The 22,792-nt window shown below is 40.3% G+C and overlaps 1 protein-coding gene across 2 annotated transcripts in view; it reads left to right on the forward strand.

The window, feature by feature from the left end:
• The window catches only part of ly75 (lymphocyte antigen 75), a 34,240-nt gene extending 12,127 nt beyond the window's left edge, over positions 1–22,113 (forward strand). Inside the window, exons 10-35 of one of the 2 annotated variants that reach the window (XM_039794289.1) lie at positions 1,102–1,190; positions 1,281–1,450; positions 1,902–2,101; positions 3,025–3,167; positions 3,606–3,684; positions 4,752–4,823; positions 5,505–5,628; positions 5,956–5,991; positions 6,225–6,394; positions 7,793–7,863; positions 7,946–8,022; positions 9,164–9,300; positions 10,417–10,525; positions 10,804–10,964; positions 11,349–11,484; positions 11,987–12,207; positions 12,297–12,459; positions 13,122–13,283; positions 13,372–13,494; positions 15,080–15,265; positions 15,370–15,593; positions 15,776–15,983; positions 17,522–17,683; positions 17,778–17,894; positions 18,857–19,039; positions 20,450–20,625. In XM_039794289.1, coding sequence (XP_039650223.1) covers positions 1,102–1,190; positions 1,281–1,450; positions 1,902–2,101; positions 3,025–3,167; positions 3,606–3,684; positions 4,752–4,823; positions 5,505–5,628; positions 5,956–5,991; positions 6,225–6,394; positions 7,793–7,863; positions 7,946–8,022; positions 9,164–9,300; positions 10,417–10,525; positions 10,804–10,964; positions 11,349–11,484; positions 11,987–12,207; positions 12,297–12,459; positions 13,122–13,283; positions 13,372–13,494; positions 15,080–15,265; positions 15,370–15,593; positions 15,776–15,983; positions 17,522–17,683; positions 17,778–17,894; positions 18,857–19,039; positions 20,450–20,625 — 3,699 coding nt within the window. Of the gene's footprint in view, positions 1–1,101; positions 1,191–1,280; positions 1,451–1,901; positions 2,102–3,024; positions 3,168–3,605; positions 3,685–4,751; positions 4,824–5,504; positions 5,629–5,955; positions 5,992–6,224; positions 6,395–7,792; positions 7,864–7,945; positions 8,023–9,163; positions 9,301–10,416; positions 10,526–10,803; positions 10,965–11,348; positions 11,485–11,986; positions 12,208–12,296; positions 12,460–13,118; positions 13,284–13,371; positions 13,495–15,079; positions 15,266–15,369; positions 15,594–15,775; positions 15,984–17,521; positions 17,684–17,777; positions 17,895–18,856; positions 19,040–20,449 lie in introns of both variants that reach the window. The other variant, XM_039794288.1, reaches the window with a different exon arrangement.
• The last annotated feature ends 679 nt before the right edge of the window (positions 22,114–22,792 follow it).

Genomic DNA, 22,792 nt, shown 5'->3' on the forward strand with positions numbered 1-22,792 from the left:
GCTTGAGTCCATCGCACTCCCCCTCTCTCCCTATATGAGCTGCTGGGCTATCCGGGTCTGTTATTGAAAACAAGTGAAGGAGCTTTCTCAGCGATATATATTTTTTAAATATATCCCAGGCTATTTATTTCAGATAATTTACATGTGTTGCAGCTGTATATTTTCAAATTGGAAAGGAAACCCTGTCTTTGCATTTTATTTTAATCACATCTGTTTTAATAAGAGCTTGTGATAAGTGGCTTTGACTTAAAACTGAACATTTAGCCTACTTTGTAAAAAATATAAATTAAAGATAGAGAGATGTATATTGTGTATCGCCATTCAGCCGAAAAATACAGAGATATGATTTTTAGTCCTGGACTAGTGGAAGATCTGATAAGAATCAGTGTGGAGGGGCCCAGCTTGGAGGATTTTGATACTTGAGAGTGTGGCAAGCTGGTTTAGCCAAGGCCAAAGGGGAAGAAGGCCAAATTACAGGTGTTGGCCATCTGAGGGGCATTTGACAGCAAGGGGGGACCTGCTATAAGACTTTGAGTACAGTATAATTGTGCTTCAAATAATTTTCTTTTAAAAAAAGTACCAACTCCTTATTCTTGTTTAAAATAATTGACATATATATGAATGTATATGGAGTGTGATAAAAAGGTGACCTTGAAATTGTGGCCTTAATGGCGACGCAAGGAAACATTTGGGTGCACCTAAATTTTGTGCTGGTGCACCTAAATTAAAAAAAGTTAGGCGCACCAGTGCGACCAAGGCAAAAAGTTAGTCTGGAGCCCTGCATGCAAGTGTGCATTTAAAGGATTACTTGCTGTTAAGGTCAGATGACATTTGGACAGCTTTTGAGTCATAAAGGGGTGTATGCAGATCTCCAGCTGCATAGGCAGCTATTGCAAGGAAGGAAAAGATGTGTGCAAAACAAAACTATCATGGTTGACTGCGATGGTGACAAAGACATGAATACTGAGCTGACTGTTCTCAATACAGTCCCATCGCCGAGGACTGGATGTGTATGAGAATCTGTACTTTGCATGAAAGTGATGGATGTTTCGCTTGAAAATTGAATGTAGCTTTAAGTGTTACTGCTGTCAATCGCTTTAGGGTTGGAGGAGACACGGCAACTCCTGTTATCAAGTGAACCCAAAAAAAGTACCCTTCAAAGATCGCTGCAACATCACTATAAGAAACAGGTAGGAGTTTATTCAGTACACACCGACACTCATCAAGTGGTGCCCACGTAAATACTTTCTGGTATTCTCATAGTTGGCTCTTCTTTCTAGGTTTGAGCAGGCCTTTATCAGCCGTCTACTTGGAGAGCAGATGAAGATGGAAACTCAGTATTTTTGGATAGGGCTGCAGGACATTAAGAACACAGGGGAGTACCAGTGGCTGAGCCAGGAGGGGTCCCCGGGTGTGGTTACATACACCAACTGGGGCTGGTTCGAACCAGGTTAGTAGAAACCACTTCTGCTCCACTCAGTACCTAATGCAGGAATGGCACGAGACCAGAGGACTAGCCATGTCATAACAGACTCATGGTTAGTGAGTAGTGTGGAGGTTCAGATTTACTGATTTACTAAAGCATAAAAAATAACCATAACCTTTTACCAATCACTTTTTCGCATGCAGGACACTAGCAGTATGTATGTATGTTGCTCTAAAAGTTTGATTACATCAGTGATGTCTGTATGCCAGGAGTTTATAGATGTCTATATTTCCACAAATTCCATCTTTATTGAGCTAAAAAATACAAAACTGTAGATTTTTGATCTGGAAGTAAAACTCTTTGATTATATATGTTAAAATACGTGTTATTTACATGGGCAAAAATAAATAACTATATTAGCAATTAAACACATTAGATGAAACTTCTATGTATTTCCTCTACTTGTGTATTTCAGATCGGGTCGGAGGTTGTGCAGTGATTTCCACCGCAAAACCCTTGGGCAAGTGGGAGGTGAAGAACTGTACCATTTTTAATGCCGGCACCATTTGTAGAAAAGACCTCAGTCCAGCCCTAGAACCAGAACCAGAGCCGAACCCCAACGTAACCTGTCCAGATGGATGGGTGTCCAGACCAAACATCAGATACTGCTACAAGGTGTGTGTGTGTGTGTGTGTGTGTGTGTGTGTGTGTGTGTGTGTGTGTGTGTGTGTGTGTGTGTGGGTGTGTGTTGTGTGTGTGTGTGTGTGTGTGTGTGTGTGTGTGTGTGTGTGTGTGTGTGTGTGTGTGTGTGTGTGTGTGTGTGTGTGTGTGTGTGTGTCATTAACATGTTCTTTAATTAGGTGGTAAAGGTGATGGTGGCTGTAGGAGGAGTTCATCAATTTTACACAACAAAGTCAGTTTACAGGTCTTGGGGAGCACTGCTGCATATGTGACAAAAAAGTTGTATAAAGCCTTCTTATAGATTGCCTCAAGTGATGTCATTTGAGTCAGTGTCGGTTGGGGCTGAAGACTATACTTTTTAAAATTAAAAAAAGTTAGTCAGTGGAGTTAGACAAGTGAGCTTACCAGACTTCCTGCTCTCATCTCTGCTTGAGGCTACAGACTACATTAGCCGCTACTAGCACAACACACGTGACCTGGCTCTCCGAACGAACGGTTTGTGGTCGAGTTGCCTTGTGGGTAATGTAGGCGGCAGGTTTTGACAAGGAAGAAGAATGCTTTGAATAAAGAAGACACTATTTCCGTTTCTAATGTATCAATTAAAAAAACCCAAAATCTATTAACGTCATTCCAAAACCTCATCGGTGGGAACAGATTAGTTATGTAGTTTATTATAACATATTGTATAAAGTAAAACTTAAGTATCTATTACTGAAGCTGCTTCTGCATTGGACCAATCAAAACAATGATCTGTATTGTGTATTCCCCATGGCTTTCTTATTGTACAGATTCAACCATTGTCGCTAGACTCTGAATTACATGATCTGACAATTATATTGGCTTTCTTTACAATCCAGTCTCTTACTTTATGGGCGCTGCTTTAGCAGCTGTTGTAAATGTTTGTTTCATCTTGTCAGGTGTTTCATGAGGAAAGGCTGAGCAGGAAGCGCTCCTGGAAGGAAGCTGAGATGTTCTGTCAGGCTCTGGGAGCCAACCTGCCCAGCTTCACTAACAATGGTGAGATGAGGGCCCTGCACAGCATCATGAGAGACACCATCAGGTATACACACATGCACACAAGTCCTGTATGTATTCCTTTCCTTTTTTTTTTTAGCATTAATGTATTTGTCATTGTTTTATTATTGGAAAATTGTGACATGAACAAATCTAAATAAATTGTTGCTTCACTTTTGATTCAACCTTTTGTAGGGACTGGCAGCACCAGTTACTTAACAGAAAGATGAATGCTAAACATTGTCAGTTTGTCACATAAACACTCAGCACTTCACTTACGTTTAAAGTAAACGCATACCATCTCCTGACTCACATTTCACACTTGTTCAGTGAGTCAATTTTAAACAAGTGTATCTAAGAATAAAGTGCCAACTTCCCTTTTAAAATCTCCAGGCTTAAAATGAATTTGTATTATCTTCTTTTGAAATAAGATTGATTTGGTGTTGTGAATGATGGTTGGTTTGCTCTGGTGTCCTTGTTGCAGTGATAATCGGTACTTCTGGGTTGGCCTGAACAGGAGAAACCCAGCTGATCGCTCCTGGCAGTGGAGCGATGGCCAGCCTGTGAGTATAACTCTGATCCTAAATGCCTCTCCTAAAATATGGAAGCCCTCAGAGGCAAGTGAGAAAAAGAAAATTCCGGTGATCCATTTTTTTTTAGTCTGATCTGAATTGTTTTCTCACTGTGATTTTGACTTAAGAACAGGTGAAAATGATAATTATTCTACATTACTTTAAAAAAAAAAAATGTCCTCTCTAAAACAGGTGGGATTTCTTTTTCCAGAAAAAAAATTCTAAATTTCTTTTTTCAAATCTGTGAATGTAGTGCTAATTAATATAGATTTTTAGCCAAAGAAAGAGATGAAAGTAATGCTACATATTTTGCTTACACACAATATATGTACCTTGTGTTTGAGTGCATAGAGAAATTAAAACTCACCTAGAAGAAAACATGAATGCTTTTAGTCCTGTTTACAACATGGGGTAGTGGTGCACTTCAGCCTCTTGTGGCTGAAATGAGTATTGCAACAACAAACCCTTGAACTTATCCTGACCAAACATTCCTTTTTTCCTAGCAAAACATATTTCAGTAACACTTTACTTGAAGGTATCTAGATAACATGAACACTAACCCTAACCCTAACCATAACCATGACTTGTCATGACAAAAACACGACACGTTCACGACAATGTCACTCTTATGTAGATACCTTCAAGTAAAGTGTAACCCTTATTTTTCACGTTTCACAGATGACATTTTTTTAAGGAACGTAGAAAGGTTATCCGTACTAATACTTTGTAAGAAGAGGTATTATCTAAGACATATTTTTAAAATTACATGTTCGGTATGATATCATTCAGCGTTTTAAGAAGTAATAGTGATACCCTTTATGTCAAGACAGTGAATTCTTAAAATTCATGAAAGAAAATCAGAGTATATTGAAAACCATAAGAAGATGATATCTGTGCTGGATTAAATTACTTTGTAAAAGTCCTTGCGTATAACCCTGCAGCTGAAACTGCACCTTGATTTATCTCCAAGACAACGTATTTGGCTTAAGTGTACTTATTACACCGTATTGCATTTATTTCTGAGTGTGAAGTCTGTTTATTCAATGTCACCACAACAGGTGTCTATGGATGTTTTACACCAAGATTTCCATGAGGATGATGCATACAGTCGGGACTGCGCTGCATTCAAGGTGAGCTTGGTAGATTTAATTTACTAAATGGAGACTTTAAGGGATGAATAAACATTTGTTTTGCCTTAAGTCTCCATTTTACATACCCAATTATGTTTTTTTTAATTGATGTGTAATCTCTTATATTTTGATAAGCTTTATCTTTATGAATTTCTTATTTTATTTTAGTGTAGTCAGATTTGGTTATCCATACTGTACAGCTTGATCTGTGAATCAAGGCCATTTGCTCAGCTGTTAGTGGGAGTCACAACAAGAGCTACAGCTGAAATCTGCCCCCATTGACTCAGTGATTTAATGTCCTACATGCTTTCTTGAAACATAATCCCAGAAAAGACAGCCGGTCAGAACGGTGTTTTTTTTTTCTTCACATAGTAAGGACACTGTCACTTGGCCATGATGATCATTTATTTTTGTTCTTTTGACAGTGCCAGCTGATTGTCTCTTGCTGTTGCCCTCCATTTAAGTACTTAAATTTAAAACTTTAAGTATTTTTTGACCTTATTTAGGTTGTCTCAGTCAGTGATTGTGTTGTCAGAAAGAGAGACCTTCTCTTCCTAAACTATCACTGATTTCCAGGGAGCAACAAGATCTGTAATGTCACAGATATAAAAAACAGCTTTGTTTTTTTATATTTCCCTCATGATAATATTTGTGTCAATCAACAATCTGTGTCCTTGTTAGACATCGAGGAGTACCTTGAAACACCTGTTTGTGTTTCTGCTGCACGACTTACCTCCGACACCTTTCTACGCCAGACCATTTCACTGTGACGCCAGGCTAGAGTGGGTGTGCCAAATACCCCGCGGTAAGACTACACATAAAAGCACCACTGTGTACGTATGCACAGAGCTAGGGTTGGTTTTTGTTGGGAAGAGCTCACATCGCACATCAAGACTGCTTAATTAAAGGGATTTCTAATGTCACTAGAATGTTGAGCTGCAGCACACAGCAGCTGCCTTATTTGTACAGTTTTATTGAACACAATAATGAAGTAAAAAAAACGTGATTTAAAAAAAAAAAATGTATGGGCTTATACATACTGTAAATATACCGCAACATAACATGATCTCGTTATTTGTGTGTCGTTGGTTTCTTTTGGCTTTTAACTCATTCCTTGTTTATACTTCAACAGGAAAGACACCAAAGAACCCAGTCTGGTACAATCCCGGTAATGACCAAATCTTTCCAGTTTCTGTGTTGAAAGTCTAATTATCTTTTGAGTTATTAGTTATTATAGTGGCCAGAATTTCTTTGATTCAGCTTCCTCTTCTTTTTTTCTCTCTCGATGATCTTCCATACAGAACTATTTCATCCCTGCATGTCTGTGGCTGGGTGTAATATGTCTGTTGTCACTGTCTGAAATATGCCTTGATTTTAGAGTGTGTTTGTTGTGCTTTTCAGGTGGACACCATGAGACCTCTATCTTCATAGATGGAGCAGAGTTTTGGTTTGTTAATGAGCCTAAGCTAACTTTTGAGGAGGCAAAGCTGTTTTGCAATTTGAATGACAGCAAACTGGCTGCACCACTCAGCTCAACTGCTGCCGGACAGATCAACCAGCACCTAAAAGATGTAAGTTACAGGAGACTGTAAGTGGCCATGTAATCAAACCAGGACCTGCTACACCTGTTCGGCACACATGCAGGTTACAGTGATAACAGCGGTAGATACACCACTTAAAACTCACAGCAATTGTAAAACAATGGGTCCTTAATATCAGACAGAGGCAGACGAAAGCAGGTTTCTCATTTCTAGCCAACGACTCTCAGATGTATTCAGCTCTAAGTACCTAGCATAAGCTAATGCTAAAGGTTTGGCTGAAGTTGGCTGAAAACTGTCTCCAGGTAACTTTTTGATACTTATTTAATGTTGTATTATTATTATTTTTTATTTATAAACAAGAACCATGTAAAATGGTTTGATATTGTGCTAAAAGGCTAAAGCTAAACTGGTAAGTCAGGCTTGTTAATGTATGCAGCTCATGTCAAACAAGCTGTTTATTCTTTAGACTTTATATTATTATATTATACATTATTTCTAACAATGTTGCTCTTATGTTTTTGGTTTTGTAAAGGCTAAAAGAAAGCCACCACTTCCCACCCTCCAACCGCTATAGATATTGATTATAGCTCTTACTATATGCACACCGTTTCAGCCTACAGCTGACATGTTTGTAGTCATCTAAAGCCAGACAGACTTGCCACGCCTAGTTACGGTTGCCAAGCTATTATTGAGCAATCGCTGTTCGTATTAACTGGGGCACTTAAAAAATACCTGTGCAGTTTTAAAAAAAAGAGGGTAAAACATGTTCTCTCTTTTTGTAGTTTACCTTTTTTACAGTTTACCTTTTTTACTCCATTTGTTTTTTTTTTCCCCATTGGCATCGTAGTTGATTTGTACAGCCTAAAATTCATTTCCATTATCCATTAGCTTCTGGTCAAACTGGCAATATTTCATGAGAATCCAGCTATAAGCGGTCAAAATAAAGTTCTGCCTCCAAGCTAACTACTTAAAAAATAAAAATGAGAACAATGTCTTTAAGGCTTAGTGGCACTTTACAGTTCCTTAAAACTAACCGTCAAATGTATTTATTTATCTAACAATGTGAAACACAGGCCATCTCAGCCTCTGCTGCATCAATTTTGACCATTCAGTTTTTATTCCGTCTCTTGTGAGTCCTCCAGCTTTATGGAAGTGCAATACTGAATCACTGGAGAGCTCCCAAATATGTCATTGACACAGACACGAACTACAATCAAGTATTTTTCCATAGATATTTAACTATTTAATTCCATAATCCCATGCTTCATTTCACATGGAAGTGATTTCTTTTTATATTGTCTGTTTTTGTTCTAAATTCTCTCGTTTTGTAAAAAGTGCTTTATAAACTCAGTTTAAGACAAGTGGTAATAACGTTGATTATAGAATTATTTTATTATGCGGGTTCTTAAACTTGCGTGTTTTGAACAGATGAATTCAAGTTCTCCCAAGCAAAGCTGGTGGGTCGATTTGACAGAGCCTTCCCGGGTATTCCCCATGACGTAAGCTAGTACAGCCACACACGTATACTGTTCATGTTGTACAAGCACAATGTGATGTTGACTGAAATACTCTATGTTTCAGGTACGTCCAGATGTACTTCTACCATTCGGCTTTCCTGGGCAGATGCACCTCCATCAGTTCTGAACGCTTCTTTCCAGGTGAGTAAACGTCATAGTGTTACAGCTGAGTTTGAGGAGGGATATTTTTTTGAATTTACCATATTGTGTGGATAGAAGACAACTTATCAAACTCGAATCAGTTTAAAAAAAAAAAAAATCCATCCAGGTGACAATTACATTTGGCTTAGTTTTATGAGACTGATCATTTCAGGCTTTTTGAAACTTCAATAAAAACATGGTTCAGCCAACGTAAAACCAGAGAAATAGCTCCCAGCAGGTCGAATCCATAACATAAGATGAACAGAAAGGCCCTGAAAATCTACCCTCTCAATCAACTTTATACTAGGAGAGACGGGGCTCCTATGTGAAAACAACATTTTGATGAATAACTTTGCTTCTTAAGATTGTTAAGATTTTAAACCACGTTTTCAGGGGTTTTCAAAGCTGGATTTCAAAGCTGGAACAGTTGTTTAAAGGTCCCATGACATGGTGCTCTTTGGATGCTTTTATATAGGCCTTAGTGGTCCCCTAATACTGTATCTGAAGTCTCTTTCCCGAAATTCAGCCTTGGTGCAGAATTACAGCCACTAGAGCCAGTCCCACAATGAGCTTTCCCACAATGTGCCATTTCTGTGTCTGTAGCTATTAAGGAGGAGAGAGGGGGGGGCAAGGTGGAGGGTGGGGGTGTGTCCTTGACCAACTGCCACTTTGCTCGTTTGAAAGCCATGATGTCTCCCTCTCATGGGTGGGCCAAATTCTCTGGGTGGGCAAAGCAGAGAAAGGGGAGGTAACCAGATCGGCCCATCTGAGCTTTCATTTTCTCAAAGGCAGAGCAGGATACCCAGGGCTCGGTTTACACCTATCGCCATTTCTAGCCACTGGGGGACCATAGGCAGGCTGGGGGAACGCATATTAATGTAAAAAAAAAAATGTCATGCCATGGGATCTTTATAAATGTCCTCTTGTTTTGTAACCTGAAGCAAGCATAAGCGATTTAGTTTGAAACTCCTTACTTGGAGAACAACTACAACAAGACACAACAGTAATGAGGAATAAGCTGAATTCAATCCTTGCAGAGAGCAAAAAAAAGCTCTGGCGCACATCACTTGATTTGATTTATGCCAGGCATGCTTACAGTTTAATTTATACACACATTTACTGTTGTGTGTTTGCTTTGCAGAGCATGAGCGCAGTTGCGATCAGCGATTGTCTTTTGTGTGTGAGAGATACAACATCACTTCAGTGGAGCGAAACGCTCTGGATCCTCAACCTGGAGGACTGCCCTGTGAAAATCCATCTTTGCCTTTCAGAAATAAGGTCCGATCCTTCAACTCATTTCACTCTGCATCTACATTTTAGATACTGCTCGACACTGCAAAACAGATTAAATAATAATTAGATAATACTTTTTTACTTTAAAGTGCTCATATTATGCTCATTTTCAGGTTCATAATTGTATTTAGAGGTTGTACCAGAATGGGTTTATGTGGTTTAATTTTCAGAAAACGCCATATTTTTGTTGTACTGCACATTGCTGCAGCTCCTCTTTTCACCCTGTGTGTTGAGCTCTCTGTTTTAGCTACAGAGTGAGGCAACATACTTCTGTTACATCTTTGTTGGGAGTCGCACATGCCCAGTAAGTACTACTAGCCAGTCAGAAGCAGAGTATGAGGGCGTGCCACGCTAGCAGCTAGGCGAGCATTATAACGTGTGTTACAAAGTGACGCACGTTCATCACGGAAGTAAAGGCTGGACTACAACAGAGCTGTTTGGAGCAGTTTGTGAACAGTGTTTTCTGTTGGAGATGGTAAGTCCCTTTGGGGTGGACTTTGGGCTTTTTCATTTTGTAAACCTATAACATGCACAAAAAATATATATAACACAATAAAGGTAAGGGGAAAAGCCCAAAAGCATAATATGAGCACTTTAAAGGAAAATCCACCTGAAAACTCTTTAGCAGAGACTAGAAATCGTACATTCGCCATCAAGAAATGACCCAACAGACATTCTCAAGGTATTAAAGAGCTGTGGCTTTACTTCAGATTGATTTACTGCCAGAGTGAATGTGAGATGATCTGCATTTAAAGAAAAAAACTTTCATTTTGAATAATTATCAATTTCGTCACTTAGGTTGGTTGCAAATGCTAAATAACTTTTTGTTTAGCTGGATGGGTCAACATTAAAAATACCTTTGCTTGGCATCTGCCTACTGTATATCTCTTTATATATTTTATTTAACCTGTATTAAACTTGGAAGTCTTTTTGAGATATTTTGTCTGTGGCAAGAAAAACTGGACAAAATGAACACAGGGTCATTTACATTCACATATAGCACAATGACACAGTAGGAGCTGAAAGGCATAAAGGTCCTATTTATCTCAAAATGAATGAACACTCTGAGATACGGCTGTCTTTTTTTCTTTTTCTTTTTAGTGCTACACACTGATGAGGAGCCAGAAGCCTGTGACATTTCAGTATGCAAATGACGATTGCCATTCGGTAAGGGGAACCCTGGTCACTATTTCAGATCAGGTGGAGCAAGGTGAGCACCGCTATTGTTCTAGTTCTGTTTACTAAAGAAGACAAGTGTGGTTACCATGCCTGTCCTGACTCAAATTATGTTAAACACATTGTTTTTTTTGATAAAGTTTGTATTGGCACCAGTCAAATAAGAAATAATAGTTCCTCAAAGTCAAAATGCACCCAAAACGTGTGTGTGTGTGTGTGTGTGTGTGTGTGTGTGTGTGTGTGTGTGTGTGTGTGTGTGTGTGTGTGTGTGTGTGTGTGTGCGTGTGCGTGTGCGTGTGCGCGCGTGCGCAGACTTCATCACCACCCTTTTGCCGGAGCTGAGAAACATGGACAATATATGGATTGGTCTAAAGATCAAAAGTAACGACCCTCAATGGGTGGACCAGACCCCAGTTAACTACGTACATTTTAACCCCCTGCTTCTGGGCATGCACAAGGCCATACAAGTCAACGTAAGTTCCCCTTACCTTCACTGCTGAGTTAAATGGGTCGGGACTCCGCTGATTTTACACATATATCAGAGTCTGTCTACAGGTCTGGGAGTACTACTGCATGTGTGAACAAAGGTAGTATAAGGTCTTTTGTGCCTCCAGAGGGAGCTGTGAGAAATCTTATAGTTAGCCTCAAGGGATTTATTGTGGCCTGAAGACTACACATTTTAAAATGAAAACAGTGTGAGGGTGTGGACCTTGTACCCTGTTCTTAACTGTTACGTAGCATTAGCCAGTGGTAGTTCATTTAAAAAAAAAAAAAAAGGAAAAGGAAGAATAACCTTAACCACATTAAGGTTCCCAATGTAATTTTCATTTGTACTTGTTTTTTTTTCTTCTTGACAGTCATGGGATTCAGAGAGTATGGATCTGTGTGTGTTTTTGGTGAATAACCCCAACTCTGCCATGTTGGGTACCTGGGACTTTTCTTCCTGCACAGACAAAAACAGAAAAAATGTGGGCATTTGCCAGCACTATGCAGGTAAATCACAACCAACACCTAATACCTAATACACCTAATACCACTTTATTATCCGGATCCCTAATCAAGCATCTTAATCTGGCATGCTAAGGTCCTTTTTAAGATTTTTTTTTAATTATTGTTTTATTAAGTATAGACTATGCCTTCAATGTTAACATTGAAAATATATTTTAAAGGGCTGTAAATAATGCATGGCTTAAACCTCAACATCGTTAAGGGCTGGTGGCCTAGGGGTTAAGGTGCCAGCCATTGCATATCATCTCTCTCTCTTTTTTTTTTTTTTTTTTTTTTTTTTTTTTTTTTTTTTTTTCTTCTCTCTCTCTCTCTCTCTCTCTCTCTCTCTAATTTCCTGTGAGCTCTCTGCTGTAATCTCTCTAATAAAAGGCATAAAGTGCCCAGATAAATCCACTTATTTTTGCAACCAATGTATTGAGGCAACATAGGTCTCGTGCCCAACTTACAAGACATGATGTTCTCTTAACACAAGGCTTACTCATTTCAGATAAACTAGAGGAGCCCCACATCCCAACAGAGCCATTCCAGGCCAATAACCACACCATTCTGCTGCTGGTCAAAAACCTCACCTGGTTTGAGGCCTTAGAGCAGTGCGATAGTAAAAACATGGAACTGGCAAGTGTGGCCGATACCCTCCTGCAGTCCATCCTCACTGTGCATGTGAGCCGTGCACGCACGCCCATGTGGATCGGCCTCTTTAGCGAAGACGTAAGTGTGCCAAAGAAGGGCCTTTTATTTGTAATCCACTACTTCTCACAAGATACTTCTTGAAATCTTCCTTTTGGTTTTGTGTTCAGGAGGGAATCCACTACCGCTGGACTGACCACAGTCACACCGTATTCAGTCGCTGGTCTTCTGATGTCACCAGCGGCTCGTGTGTCTACCTGGACACCGATGGCTTCTGGAAAGCCACCGAGTGTGAGGAGGAGCTAGGAGGAGCTATCTGCCACAAACCACACAGTGAGTGGGGGGTGGGGTTATGGAATGCAGATGAACAGACATGTCTGTTGCACCTCCTCATGCAGCTAGTTCCTGCTAGTGGTAGTGTATGACACATTAAAAGGCTTTACAGCTATGCCAGTTCTAGCTCAAAATGTTTGTTTGCTGTGTTTACATTTACAACCCTGCTGATAAGTCCTCTGCGGTAACATGTAGAGTCTGTTGTAGAGGAAATTAAGAAACGCCGAAAAGTAGGGTCCGCTTTCCTAATTTGTCCTAAAAAAAGCACACGGAACATCTGGGCGTTACAGAGTCTATAAAATTGAAACTCAGGAATTTTTTTTTTTTTCAGGAGTTTTCTGTTGTGAAAACAGAATTGAAACCGGTCAATCTTTTACATGTTTCATATACTTGTTTTCAGCCAATATGTCTATTTCTGTGTACTTTGAGAGCAACAAAAAGTCAGAGTCAAATTCCCTGTGTGCTTGCACTTGGCTATTAAAACCGATTCTGATCATTCTTCTTATTATTGTGCATCCTTTTCTTGTAAGTCTTGAGGTTCAAAAAAACTTAAACAGGTTTCATCTCCTCCAAAATCTCTTCCTTCTCTGTTGGCACGCATCAGTATGCTTGCAAATACTAATGTAATCAAAATAAAAAGGTGAACTTGTGTATTACAGAAGAGATCATCACCACACCTGATGAGGTTGCAGTGAAGTGCCCCCATAAGATGAATGGTCCAAACTGGATCCCCTTTAAGAACAACTGCTACTCCTTCCAGCTGGTCGGCACCAGGTGGGACCAGTTTGACCAAGGACAGATTCTGGATACCTGCAAAAAACTGTGTAAGAATGTCACACCATTTGGGCACGTGTTGTTATGCGGAGGTTTGCTTATGAAACTTTCTGCAACAGAGGGATGTTTGTGTTTCAGATCCAGATGCAGACATTCTCACCATCCGAAATTCAGAGGAGAACGAATTTGTTACGCAGCAACTCATACCGTTTCAAAACTTGGTCCAGTTTGTATGGCTGGGGCTGTTCAAAGATGAAAACGGTAGGCACTTTTACTTTAAATACACTGACCGATCAGTGATTTAAAGGAACACGCCGACTTATTGGGAATTTAGCTTATTCACCGTAACCCCCAGAGTAAGACAAGTCGATACATACCCTTCTCATCTCCGTGCGTGCTGTAACGCTGTCTGACGGCTCCAGCATTAGCTTAGCCCAGCACAGATCCTGCAGGTAACTGGTTCCAACTAGCCTACTGCTCCGAATTGTGACAAAAGTGACAAAATAACGCCAACATGTTCCTGTTTACATGTTGTGATTTGTAGATTCACAGCGTGTACAAAAAACAACGTAACATGAGACACAGCCATCTTCTATCCGTAAACAAACCAGGAACTATATTCTCAGACAGGCTTGCTGCGAGCATATCACTCCGCCCAAGTACTATATTCTTCCGCCTGAGAATATAGTTCCCAGTTTGTTTACGGTTAGAAGATGGCTGTGTCTCATGCTACGTTGTTTTTTGTACACGCTGTGACTCTACAAATCACAACATGTAAATAGGAACATGTTGGCGTTATTTTGTCACTTATTGGGAGCAGTAGGATTACTGGAACCATTCACCTGCCTGTTCTGTTATGGGCTGATGCCGCTGGAGCCCTCAGACAGCGTTACAGCACGCACGGAAATGAGAAGGGTATGTATCGACTTGTCTTACTCTGGGGGCTACGGTGAATAAGCTAAATTCCCAATAAGTCGGCGTGTTCCTTTAAGCTAAGACGACATCAATAGACAAACACTTAGTTACAGACATAGCAGGGTAAGACAGTTAAAACACATGGGGAGGGGGGGGGGGTAAATAGGTGAGTTTTGAGCCTGGTTTTGAAAATTGTAATTGAAGGGGCATTTCTGATGTCAGGTGGCAGTTGGTTCCACAACAGAAACAGAAAAAGCTCTGTCACCTTTTTGCTTAAGCCGGGACCGTGGGACATGGAGGAGACCTTGACTGGAGGATCTGAGGGACCTGGGGGCTACGTGGGGAGGAATGATACCAGCTATGTAGCTGGGGGCCAGGGGGCGTGAAGAGCTTTAAAAACCATCAGCAGAAAAAAAAATATTCAGTGTTTTTTAGCTGCAGTCGGTGTGTTATGTAATAGGGAAGCCAAACTGCTGTTTTCTGCTCCAGTACATACAGGTCCTGATACCTAAACTCAGGGTATTGGCAGATATTGATCTGACACCAGAGATCTTATTTCCTTTCTAATTTAAAACAAAGTTCTTGCGTGCCAGAAAGTCTTATAGAGAGGTCTGAGTATAGACCCTGACTAACATCACCGTTACCATAACAGAACTCATTGACCTTAATTTGTATGGATGCCGGGAGGTGCTGATAGAGCCCTCTGATTGGTGTGTTTTTTTTTAACATGTAAATGGTACCAATGCTATTGGCCTGTATGAAATCAACCTGATGGCCTGGAAATATTGTAATGAAAATGATTTAAATATTGTATTGTAAATAAAGTGACAAGTGCAGGATTTTCTCTTTTTTTAAATTTTTTTTATTAAAAGTGGATCGTGTGTGTGTGTGTCACTATACAGGGGTTAATAGTTATTTTGTTTCGCTGTAGATAACCAGATGAAGTGGTACGATGGCACAAATGTCCAATACTCCAACTGGGCAAAAGGCAGACCAGATGTAGACGGACCATTCATGGCTGGTCTCACCGTTGATAACAACTGGATTCTCATCTCAAACCCAAACTTATTCGCAGAGTTCAAACAAAGGACCATTGTGACCTGCAAACTGGACAACGGTTGGTGTATCGCACTTCACCTCGTAAATTCCCATTTCTCCGTCCACCTCTGTTGTTTATCGCCACTGACACTGTTTTTACGTTTCTAATCCTTCGCTCCCAAGAACCAAAACAGGAGTACAACGTGTCATCCAAGGATTTACGACATTACGGCAACTTAACTTATGAGGTCGTAACCCGAAAAATGAGTTGGTACCAGGCTCTGGCAGCGTGTGGTCAGCATGGAGGCCACCTGGCAAGTGTCCACGACATCCAGCACAGCGCGCACGTGAAGCTCATCGCTAAGACGGACGGCTTCTCGCTCTGGATTGGCCTGTCGAACCAGGATGTAAGAATTTTAACCACAATCTGAGCAAAAAGATTTTACGAGTACATCCCAAGTATATCTCATTTGGAGTTCTTTCCCATGGTGGTGCCTCATAATTCTTTGCTCATAATTGCACTTTACCAGCTAATATGAGCTCTCTCTCTCTCTCTCTCTCTCCCTCTCTCTCCCCCCCCCCCCCCCCGGTTAGTGACTCAGCCTTTGAGTGGTCTGATGGAACGGGACTGGACTACAAAGCCACCATCTCTGACTCTTTGCAGGGCTCCAGCTCAGACAAACAAGAGGCCAGCTGTGTATTTGTAACCTCTGCCGGAGCCTGGATGAGAACCGGCTGCAACATGTTGGTAGACGGAGCCATCTGCTACACGACCACCTTCACCACCCCGTCCCAGAGTAAGACACCCGTGTGATTTTATATATAAAACCACATTGTTCTTTTTTCATCATAGGGAAATGACTGCAGTTGGTATTTGAGTTGCATTTATTCTTTATTGTTTTATTATTTTGTGTTGTGCCTCTGTTGTATGTTATTGTTTATTTATAGACTGTGTTCAGCACTTTGGTCAACAGTGTTGCTTTTAAGGTGCTTTATAAATAACGGTGGATTGGATTGGATTTCTTTTTTTAATAAATAAAAAAACTTTTTTTATTGAAATGTATCGAATATCGACTGGTACAGGATATAAAATCCTCCACTCCAGACTCAAACAACGCAAAAACAAAAATGATAGAAACACATTTGAAGCACATTGATTTCATAAATCACTTCATGATTAAAAATGACTTACATTTCATAAATATTTCATAAAATTACAAACCAGCTATATAGTTGTACATTACATCATTTTACAGACAAAATGTATCCAACCTATTCTTGAAAGTGCTCATATTATGCTCATTTTCAGGTTCATAATTGCATTTAGAGGTTTTCAGAAAACACCATATTTATTGTTGTACTACACATTGCTGCAGCTCCTCTTTTCACCCTGTGTGTTGAGCTCTCTGTTTTAGCTACAGGGTGAGGCATCTCACTTCTGTTCCATCTTTGTTAGGAGTCACACATGCGCAGTAGCTAGGTCAGTACTGCTAGCTAGTCACTTGAGGGTTTGAGGGCGTGCCATGCTAGCAGCTAGGCGAGCATTATAAGGTGTGTTACAAAGTTGTTGTTGTTACAACAGAGCTGTTTGGAGCAGTTTGTGTTTCCTGTTGGAGATGGTAAGTCCCTTTGGGGTGGACTTTATAAAGGAAAGGGGGAAAAAGCCAAAAACCATAATATGAGCACTTTACATGAAGGTGAACACACAGATTCTTCTGGAAGCTCGTTCCATACGAAGATCAGGGATCTTCAACAGGGGGTCCGGGACCCCTAGTGGGTCCTCAGAGTCAATGCAGGGGGGCCTCAAAATTATTGTAAAGTTTTTTTTCAAAAATTGTAAAAGTCTTAACATGAATCCAATATGTTATTAGCAAATATAAATCCCCACTGCTTACTGGCCTATAGCCAAGGTAGTCACTAAGGCCATCCACAGATGTGTGCCACATGTATGTTTAACATTAAAACATGATTTATAAAATCATACCAACAATTATTAATCTGAATAGCTTAATATTGTATGCAAAAAAAAAAAAGTATATATAAAGGATTTAGGCTGCCCTACACGTTATTGTAGCTATTGTAGTTAATATGCAACTTTATTTTATAAAATATATGTAGTAGGGGGTCCCTGCTCCATCTTTCTTTCAGTTAAGGGGTTCTTGGCTTAAAAAACGTTGAAGACCCCCATGGTTTAGATTCAGAGGGGAAAAAACTGCAGTAGCACCACGGAATCTTCTTATTTTTTTACATTATGGCATTATGCATCTACTTGTGACTTAATTTGTGTTGGAGTGGCATTGACCGTGTCCATATTGTTTCTGTTGTTATGAATCAGCGGCCAGACAGCAGGTCGCCCCAGAGACCAATCACTGCCCCCAGAGCAACGGTGTGTCCACGTGGGTGCAGCATCAGGATCACTGCTACGCCTTCGACATGGGCTTCTACAACTACAGCGTGTACAGCATGGAGAAGGCCCGCAGCATCTGTCAGAGCATGGGTGAGTTGTTGTCTGGGGCATGAAGGGTTATAGTTAGGATTCATCTGAAGCAACTGTAGTCCACCTATTCATTTTTTTTTATTTCTACTGACAGATGCTCAACTGCTGACCTTAAACTCCAAAGAGGAGAACGACTTTGTGTCAAAGTACATGTCTGATGACCCTCTCATCACCAGCCGAGTGTGGCTCGGCATGGAGCTCGACGCTCAAGGTAAACCTTATCGTTTTGAAATGGAAGCAAAACGATTTAGATAACATTAAAGGCCCAATCTGTAGTTTGGGGTTTAAATATTTCAATTATGGTTATATTCATGCATATAATTCCTGTTAGAGTTTGACTTCTAGATGAAAACTCTGCATTTTGCGTTTCTCATATGATCATAATTGACGCGTACTTGACAATATAGGCCTGTTTTTACTACAATGTTTAAACTTCACAGCAACAGGAAACATTAACTTGGATTTAGCGGAGTGTTTTGAGTGAAAAGAGTATTTAAATACCTAATTAATTAACTTAGTTAATTTGGGAGTGATAGCTGATTACAATCCAGTGTTGAATTGTAAGGTGGTTGACCTTTCTGTTTACATATGAAAAAAAATAAACTAAGAACTAGAGCTGGGCAATATATCGCTATTATATCAAAATCGTGATATGAGACTAGATATCCTCTTAGATTTTGGATATCGTAATATGGCATAAGTGCTGTCTTTTCCTGGTTTTAAAGGCTGCATTACAATAAAGTGATGTCATTTTCTGACCTTACCAGGCTGTTGTAGCTGTTCTATTATTTGCCTTTACCCACTTAGTCATTATATCCACATTACTGATGATTATTTATCAAAACTCTCATTGTGTAAATATTTTGTGGATGCACCAATAGTCAACACTACAATATCGTTGCCGTATTGATATCGAGGTATTTGGTCAAAAATATCGTGATATTTGGATTTTCTCCATATCGCCCAGCCCTACTGAGAACTAAAAAACGAAATAGTGATTAGACGGGTATTTTCAGTTCCGCTGCCCTTAGTGCCCGTTTTAACAAATCTGGGTCAACTTCTCCGTGTGAGTCGGAAAGGAACCCTCAACATCATACAGAAACCCGTTATTTGTGACGTTAATGTTGAGAGTGATGCTAGTCCTGCTGATTATCTCCTGGTTTTTCCTCTCAGGTAAGCCTGTATCCTGGCACGATGGCTCGGCTCTGGCTTACTCTAACTGGAAGTCGGCTGCCTTGGTTACTGGGAAGACGTCCGAGCACTACTGTGCCGTCATGATGGCAGGAGATAAAGGAATCTGGAAAGTTGTCAGCTGCGAGACTAGCCACAGTCGTATCGTCTGCAAAACGGACGCAAGTGAGTATCACAACCGCATTAAAGGAATGTTTTGACATTTCGGGGCACGCGCTCGTTCAGCTTTCTTGCCGAGAGTTCGATGAGAAGATAGATCCCACTCTCGTATCGTTACAGTAAAGATGTATCTGGAGGCAGCAGCCGGGTAACCTGACTCCGCCAGATGGATTGCTTCGCATTTGCTCGGCATAGCCATCTGGGAACTTTTGGGAAGGGGCGAAAATACTGGTTAGCCGATTGGATAAACCATCTGTCTATCACCACCTATGTTGGTGATAGACGGGCCAAATCAACCAATCAAACTATTGCCGAAACCAGTCGGGAGAAGAGAAAAAAAACATCTTTCCTCCGAGGAAAGCCTCCAGTGCCGTTTTTTTGCTCTTCTTTCAATGAAGGAATACTTTCTAATTCGGATAAAACTTGCGCGATAGCTACGCTCCTCTCATCCGTGGAAGCTGCCATGTTGTTTAGACTTAACGCTTCTCGTTGCGTCACACCTAAACCCGCCTCAAAACCAACGCTGATTGGTCGGTCGTTTGGCGAACGGCTGAAAATGTTCTCTACCTCAAGATGCCAGACTGATCTGCGAGTAGAAAAACTGGAGCTCGCGAGATCAGGACGGTCTCACGAGGCTCGCTTAGCTTAGCACAAAGGGTGGAAACGGTGAAAGTGATAGCCTGGCTCTGTCCGAAAGGTAAAAAGCAGAGACACCAGCACGCTGCTGCTCCAACCAAGGTGTTTCAACCCAAACAGATATTATTTACGTTTCTTAGTTTGTCTTAGACCGAGAGTCTGAATTCTGATAAAAAGCTGTATGAACTCAAACACGATGACGTCTTGTTTAGTGGGCACACGAAGACCACTAAAAACTATTCTATATCCACGACGGTCCACTTCGGGGATGGCTCCGTTGCCGACAGAAATTCCGCCGGATGCCGCTCTTTTTCGGCCGGATGTCCGTCACCTTCCGCTTTCTTTGTGTTGGAATTTTAAACTCCGGTGGTTAACCTTTCCTCAGATCTCTGCAGGGTAAATCCAGACAGCTGGCTAGACTATCTGTCCAATCGGAGTTCTCTGTTGCGCGACTAAAACAACCTTTGAACGTACACACGTTCCACCAAAACAAGTTCCTTCCCGAGGCTATTTTGCAGCGGCTCCGTCCGGCGCTTGGCATGACGATTGTGATTGGTTTGAAGACGTGCCAGTAAACCACAGCACGATTTTCTCCCATGCTGTGTGGACTCACCAGACCCTCCTCCTCCTCCTCCTCCTCCTCCTCCTCCTCCTCCTCCTCCTCCTCCTCCTCCTCCTCCTCCTCCTCCTCAGCGCTGTGGAGGAGGAGGAGGGTCTGGCAATGCGAGAACTGAACTAAAAACTGACTGAAATGACTTAACTTCACCTTTGCGTCCTCAGAGTCCGGAGGCTCCCCCGTGGCGTTGGGTCTCTTCGTCGTGGTCATCCTCGCTCTCCTTTCAGCCATCGGCTTTATCTTCTATAAAAAGAAAAGAGCCCACTTCTCTTCTACCGTCCGCTACAAGAGGACCTTTGATGATTCAGACGCCACCAGTATTATAACCGAAGCTGACTGAGCTTGCTGGAGTAATCGGCCTCAGGGAGTATTAATGTGCCTTGTGTGCATTTTAGTACTTTACAGCAAGAGTAGATGCTGCCTTCCCCTTTTTTTTTTTTAAATTATTAATTTATCCTGCTCAAGCCTGCAAACTTCCTAGAATTGTGTGTAAAACTGTAAATATTGTTAGAGAATTGTGAATATCCGCCAACTCAGTGTCTTAATTTTGGTTATTTTAGATGTGTGTGTTATGAAGAGCCCTGTGTTACACCTAATGTAAATACTGGGACTGATGCTCTCTGGTAAATGTTGATCATTAATATAAGTGGGATTGTTTTTGTTTGCCGTTTTTGTTTTTAGATTGTAAAAAGATTTTGAGTTGATTCGTGTAATTGATGCCTTAAATTGCACTGATGTATGAGTGACTCCAAACTATCAGAAACAAAACACACACTTTGGTTGTTTACTGTGTATAGCGTTACTCTAGCTATTCCAGTTTTATTTTTCAACTTCAGAAGTTTTGATTTCCACATGGTTACAATTAATAAATACATAAAATAGACTTATAAAAGGCCAGTTCACCTGAAGATACAGTAAAACCTGTTTTCTTTGACTTGGGAGTGAGAGATATGCCCTATAACTGTCTGCAAGCAAAAGGAAGAAACTATAGACTGGCTCTTATGTTAATGTTTAATTATATTCTATGAGAAACTTGGCTGTTAAATTTTTTTATATTTATAAATTTTTCATTAAGCTCCACTTATTGGTCTGATACATTCAAACTTCAGCAAATCATATTAAAACTATCTGCATTGAGATAATGCACTCTGATGAAGAAAATGCATTATGCTGTATGTTTAGTTGCACTGTGCCTTTAAATAAGTAGAAACAAAATGTGATTGATGATCTCACTGACTGTGCCTTTTAACATCATTACTTCAGAAGAAATGGGAGTTTCTAAGCCACTGGATAGGGTTATGTTTAGTGTATTTACTGATTAAGTTGACTTATTAATACCTAATGTATGTTTTAGTTGTAAATCTGAAATTTTAGTCCTGCTGATTAGTTTTCAAAGTGTAGGACACTGTCTTAGCCTGAAAAGGATTCAGACATCTGCTTGTATAATGTCTGTTTATGTACAGTAGATCTGACTTTCCTATGCACGCAACTACTGAGCAAGAACGCACTTTAAATGGAGCTACAGTTCCTTCTATGTTTAAGCACAATGAGGTTCGGAGTTTTTAGGGACGTTCAAATTGCACTGGCGTTTGCTTTGAATGCTTTGTAAATATGTTTTTATAACCATGAATGAACCAAAGATGCTCTGAGTCGTTTGAATGTCAAAAGCTTTCCTTTCACTTTGTGGAACTGCCATTGAACGGCTCGTTAATCCATTCATATCAAACTGTAAACCAAATGTTATTGGGTTGTTTTGTTTTTTTTTAACTTCCGATCAGCTCAAATCAGGTACAGTATCACTCCAATAAAAATGTCCTGCCTTCAAAGACTCTTTGTCCATCTTCTTCACTGTAATTAGCGTTATGTGATGTAAAGCTATTACTGTAAACTAGAAGTTATATATTCTTTACATGCAATTAGTCAGGGTTAAGATGGCAATAAAATTGGACTAATTGCACCAGTATTGCATGTGCAAAAGTAATTTCAAGTACTTTTAAAGAGGAAAATCCAAACCTAAAACAGAACTTACAATGCTCTATCACATTTAACAGTAGAGCTAATATTTACAATTATTCATAGAATGGAAATAGGCATTTAAAACCTTTTTAGGGTTGGTTTACTGACAATACATTTGTTAATCACTCTATTGACTCGGACTTTTAAATATTATATTCAAACTTTTATTTACAGCTACCAACTGTCAATCTGTTTCAGTCAAATCATCACAGTTATGTATGTATTACATATCCCTGTTCACAAGTGAACAATGAAAATTGTGTTTTGGGTTGGATTTTTCCTTTCAGTCTTCAGAGTATTCCTATTGAAGAGGTTTATAGGCAGCATGATAATCAGACTGAGCTGCCATTTTTTCCTTTCACTTCATTTAGTGTGAATTGCTGAACAAATGGGAGAAGTGGACCCGACCACAGGCCTGGAACCGGACTCATTTAGAAGTACTCTTATGTCCGAGGTGGCAGCAGTGTTGTCGTCCAGCAATTTAGCTCTAG

This window comes from Perca fluviatilis, chromosome 3, assembly GCF_010015445.1.
Source record: "Perca fluviatilis chromosome 3, GENO_Pfluv_1.0, whole genome shotgun sequence".
NCBI lineage: Eukaryota > Metazoa > Chordata > Actinopteri > Perciformes > Percidae > Perca > Perca fluviatilis.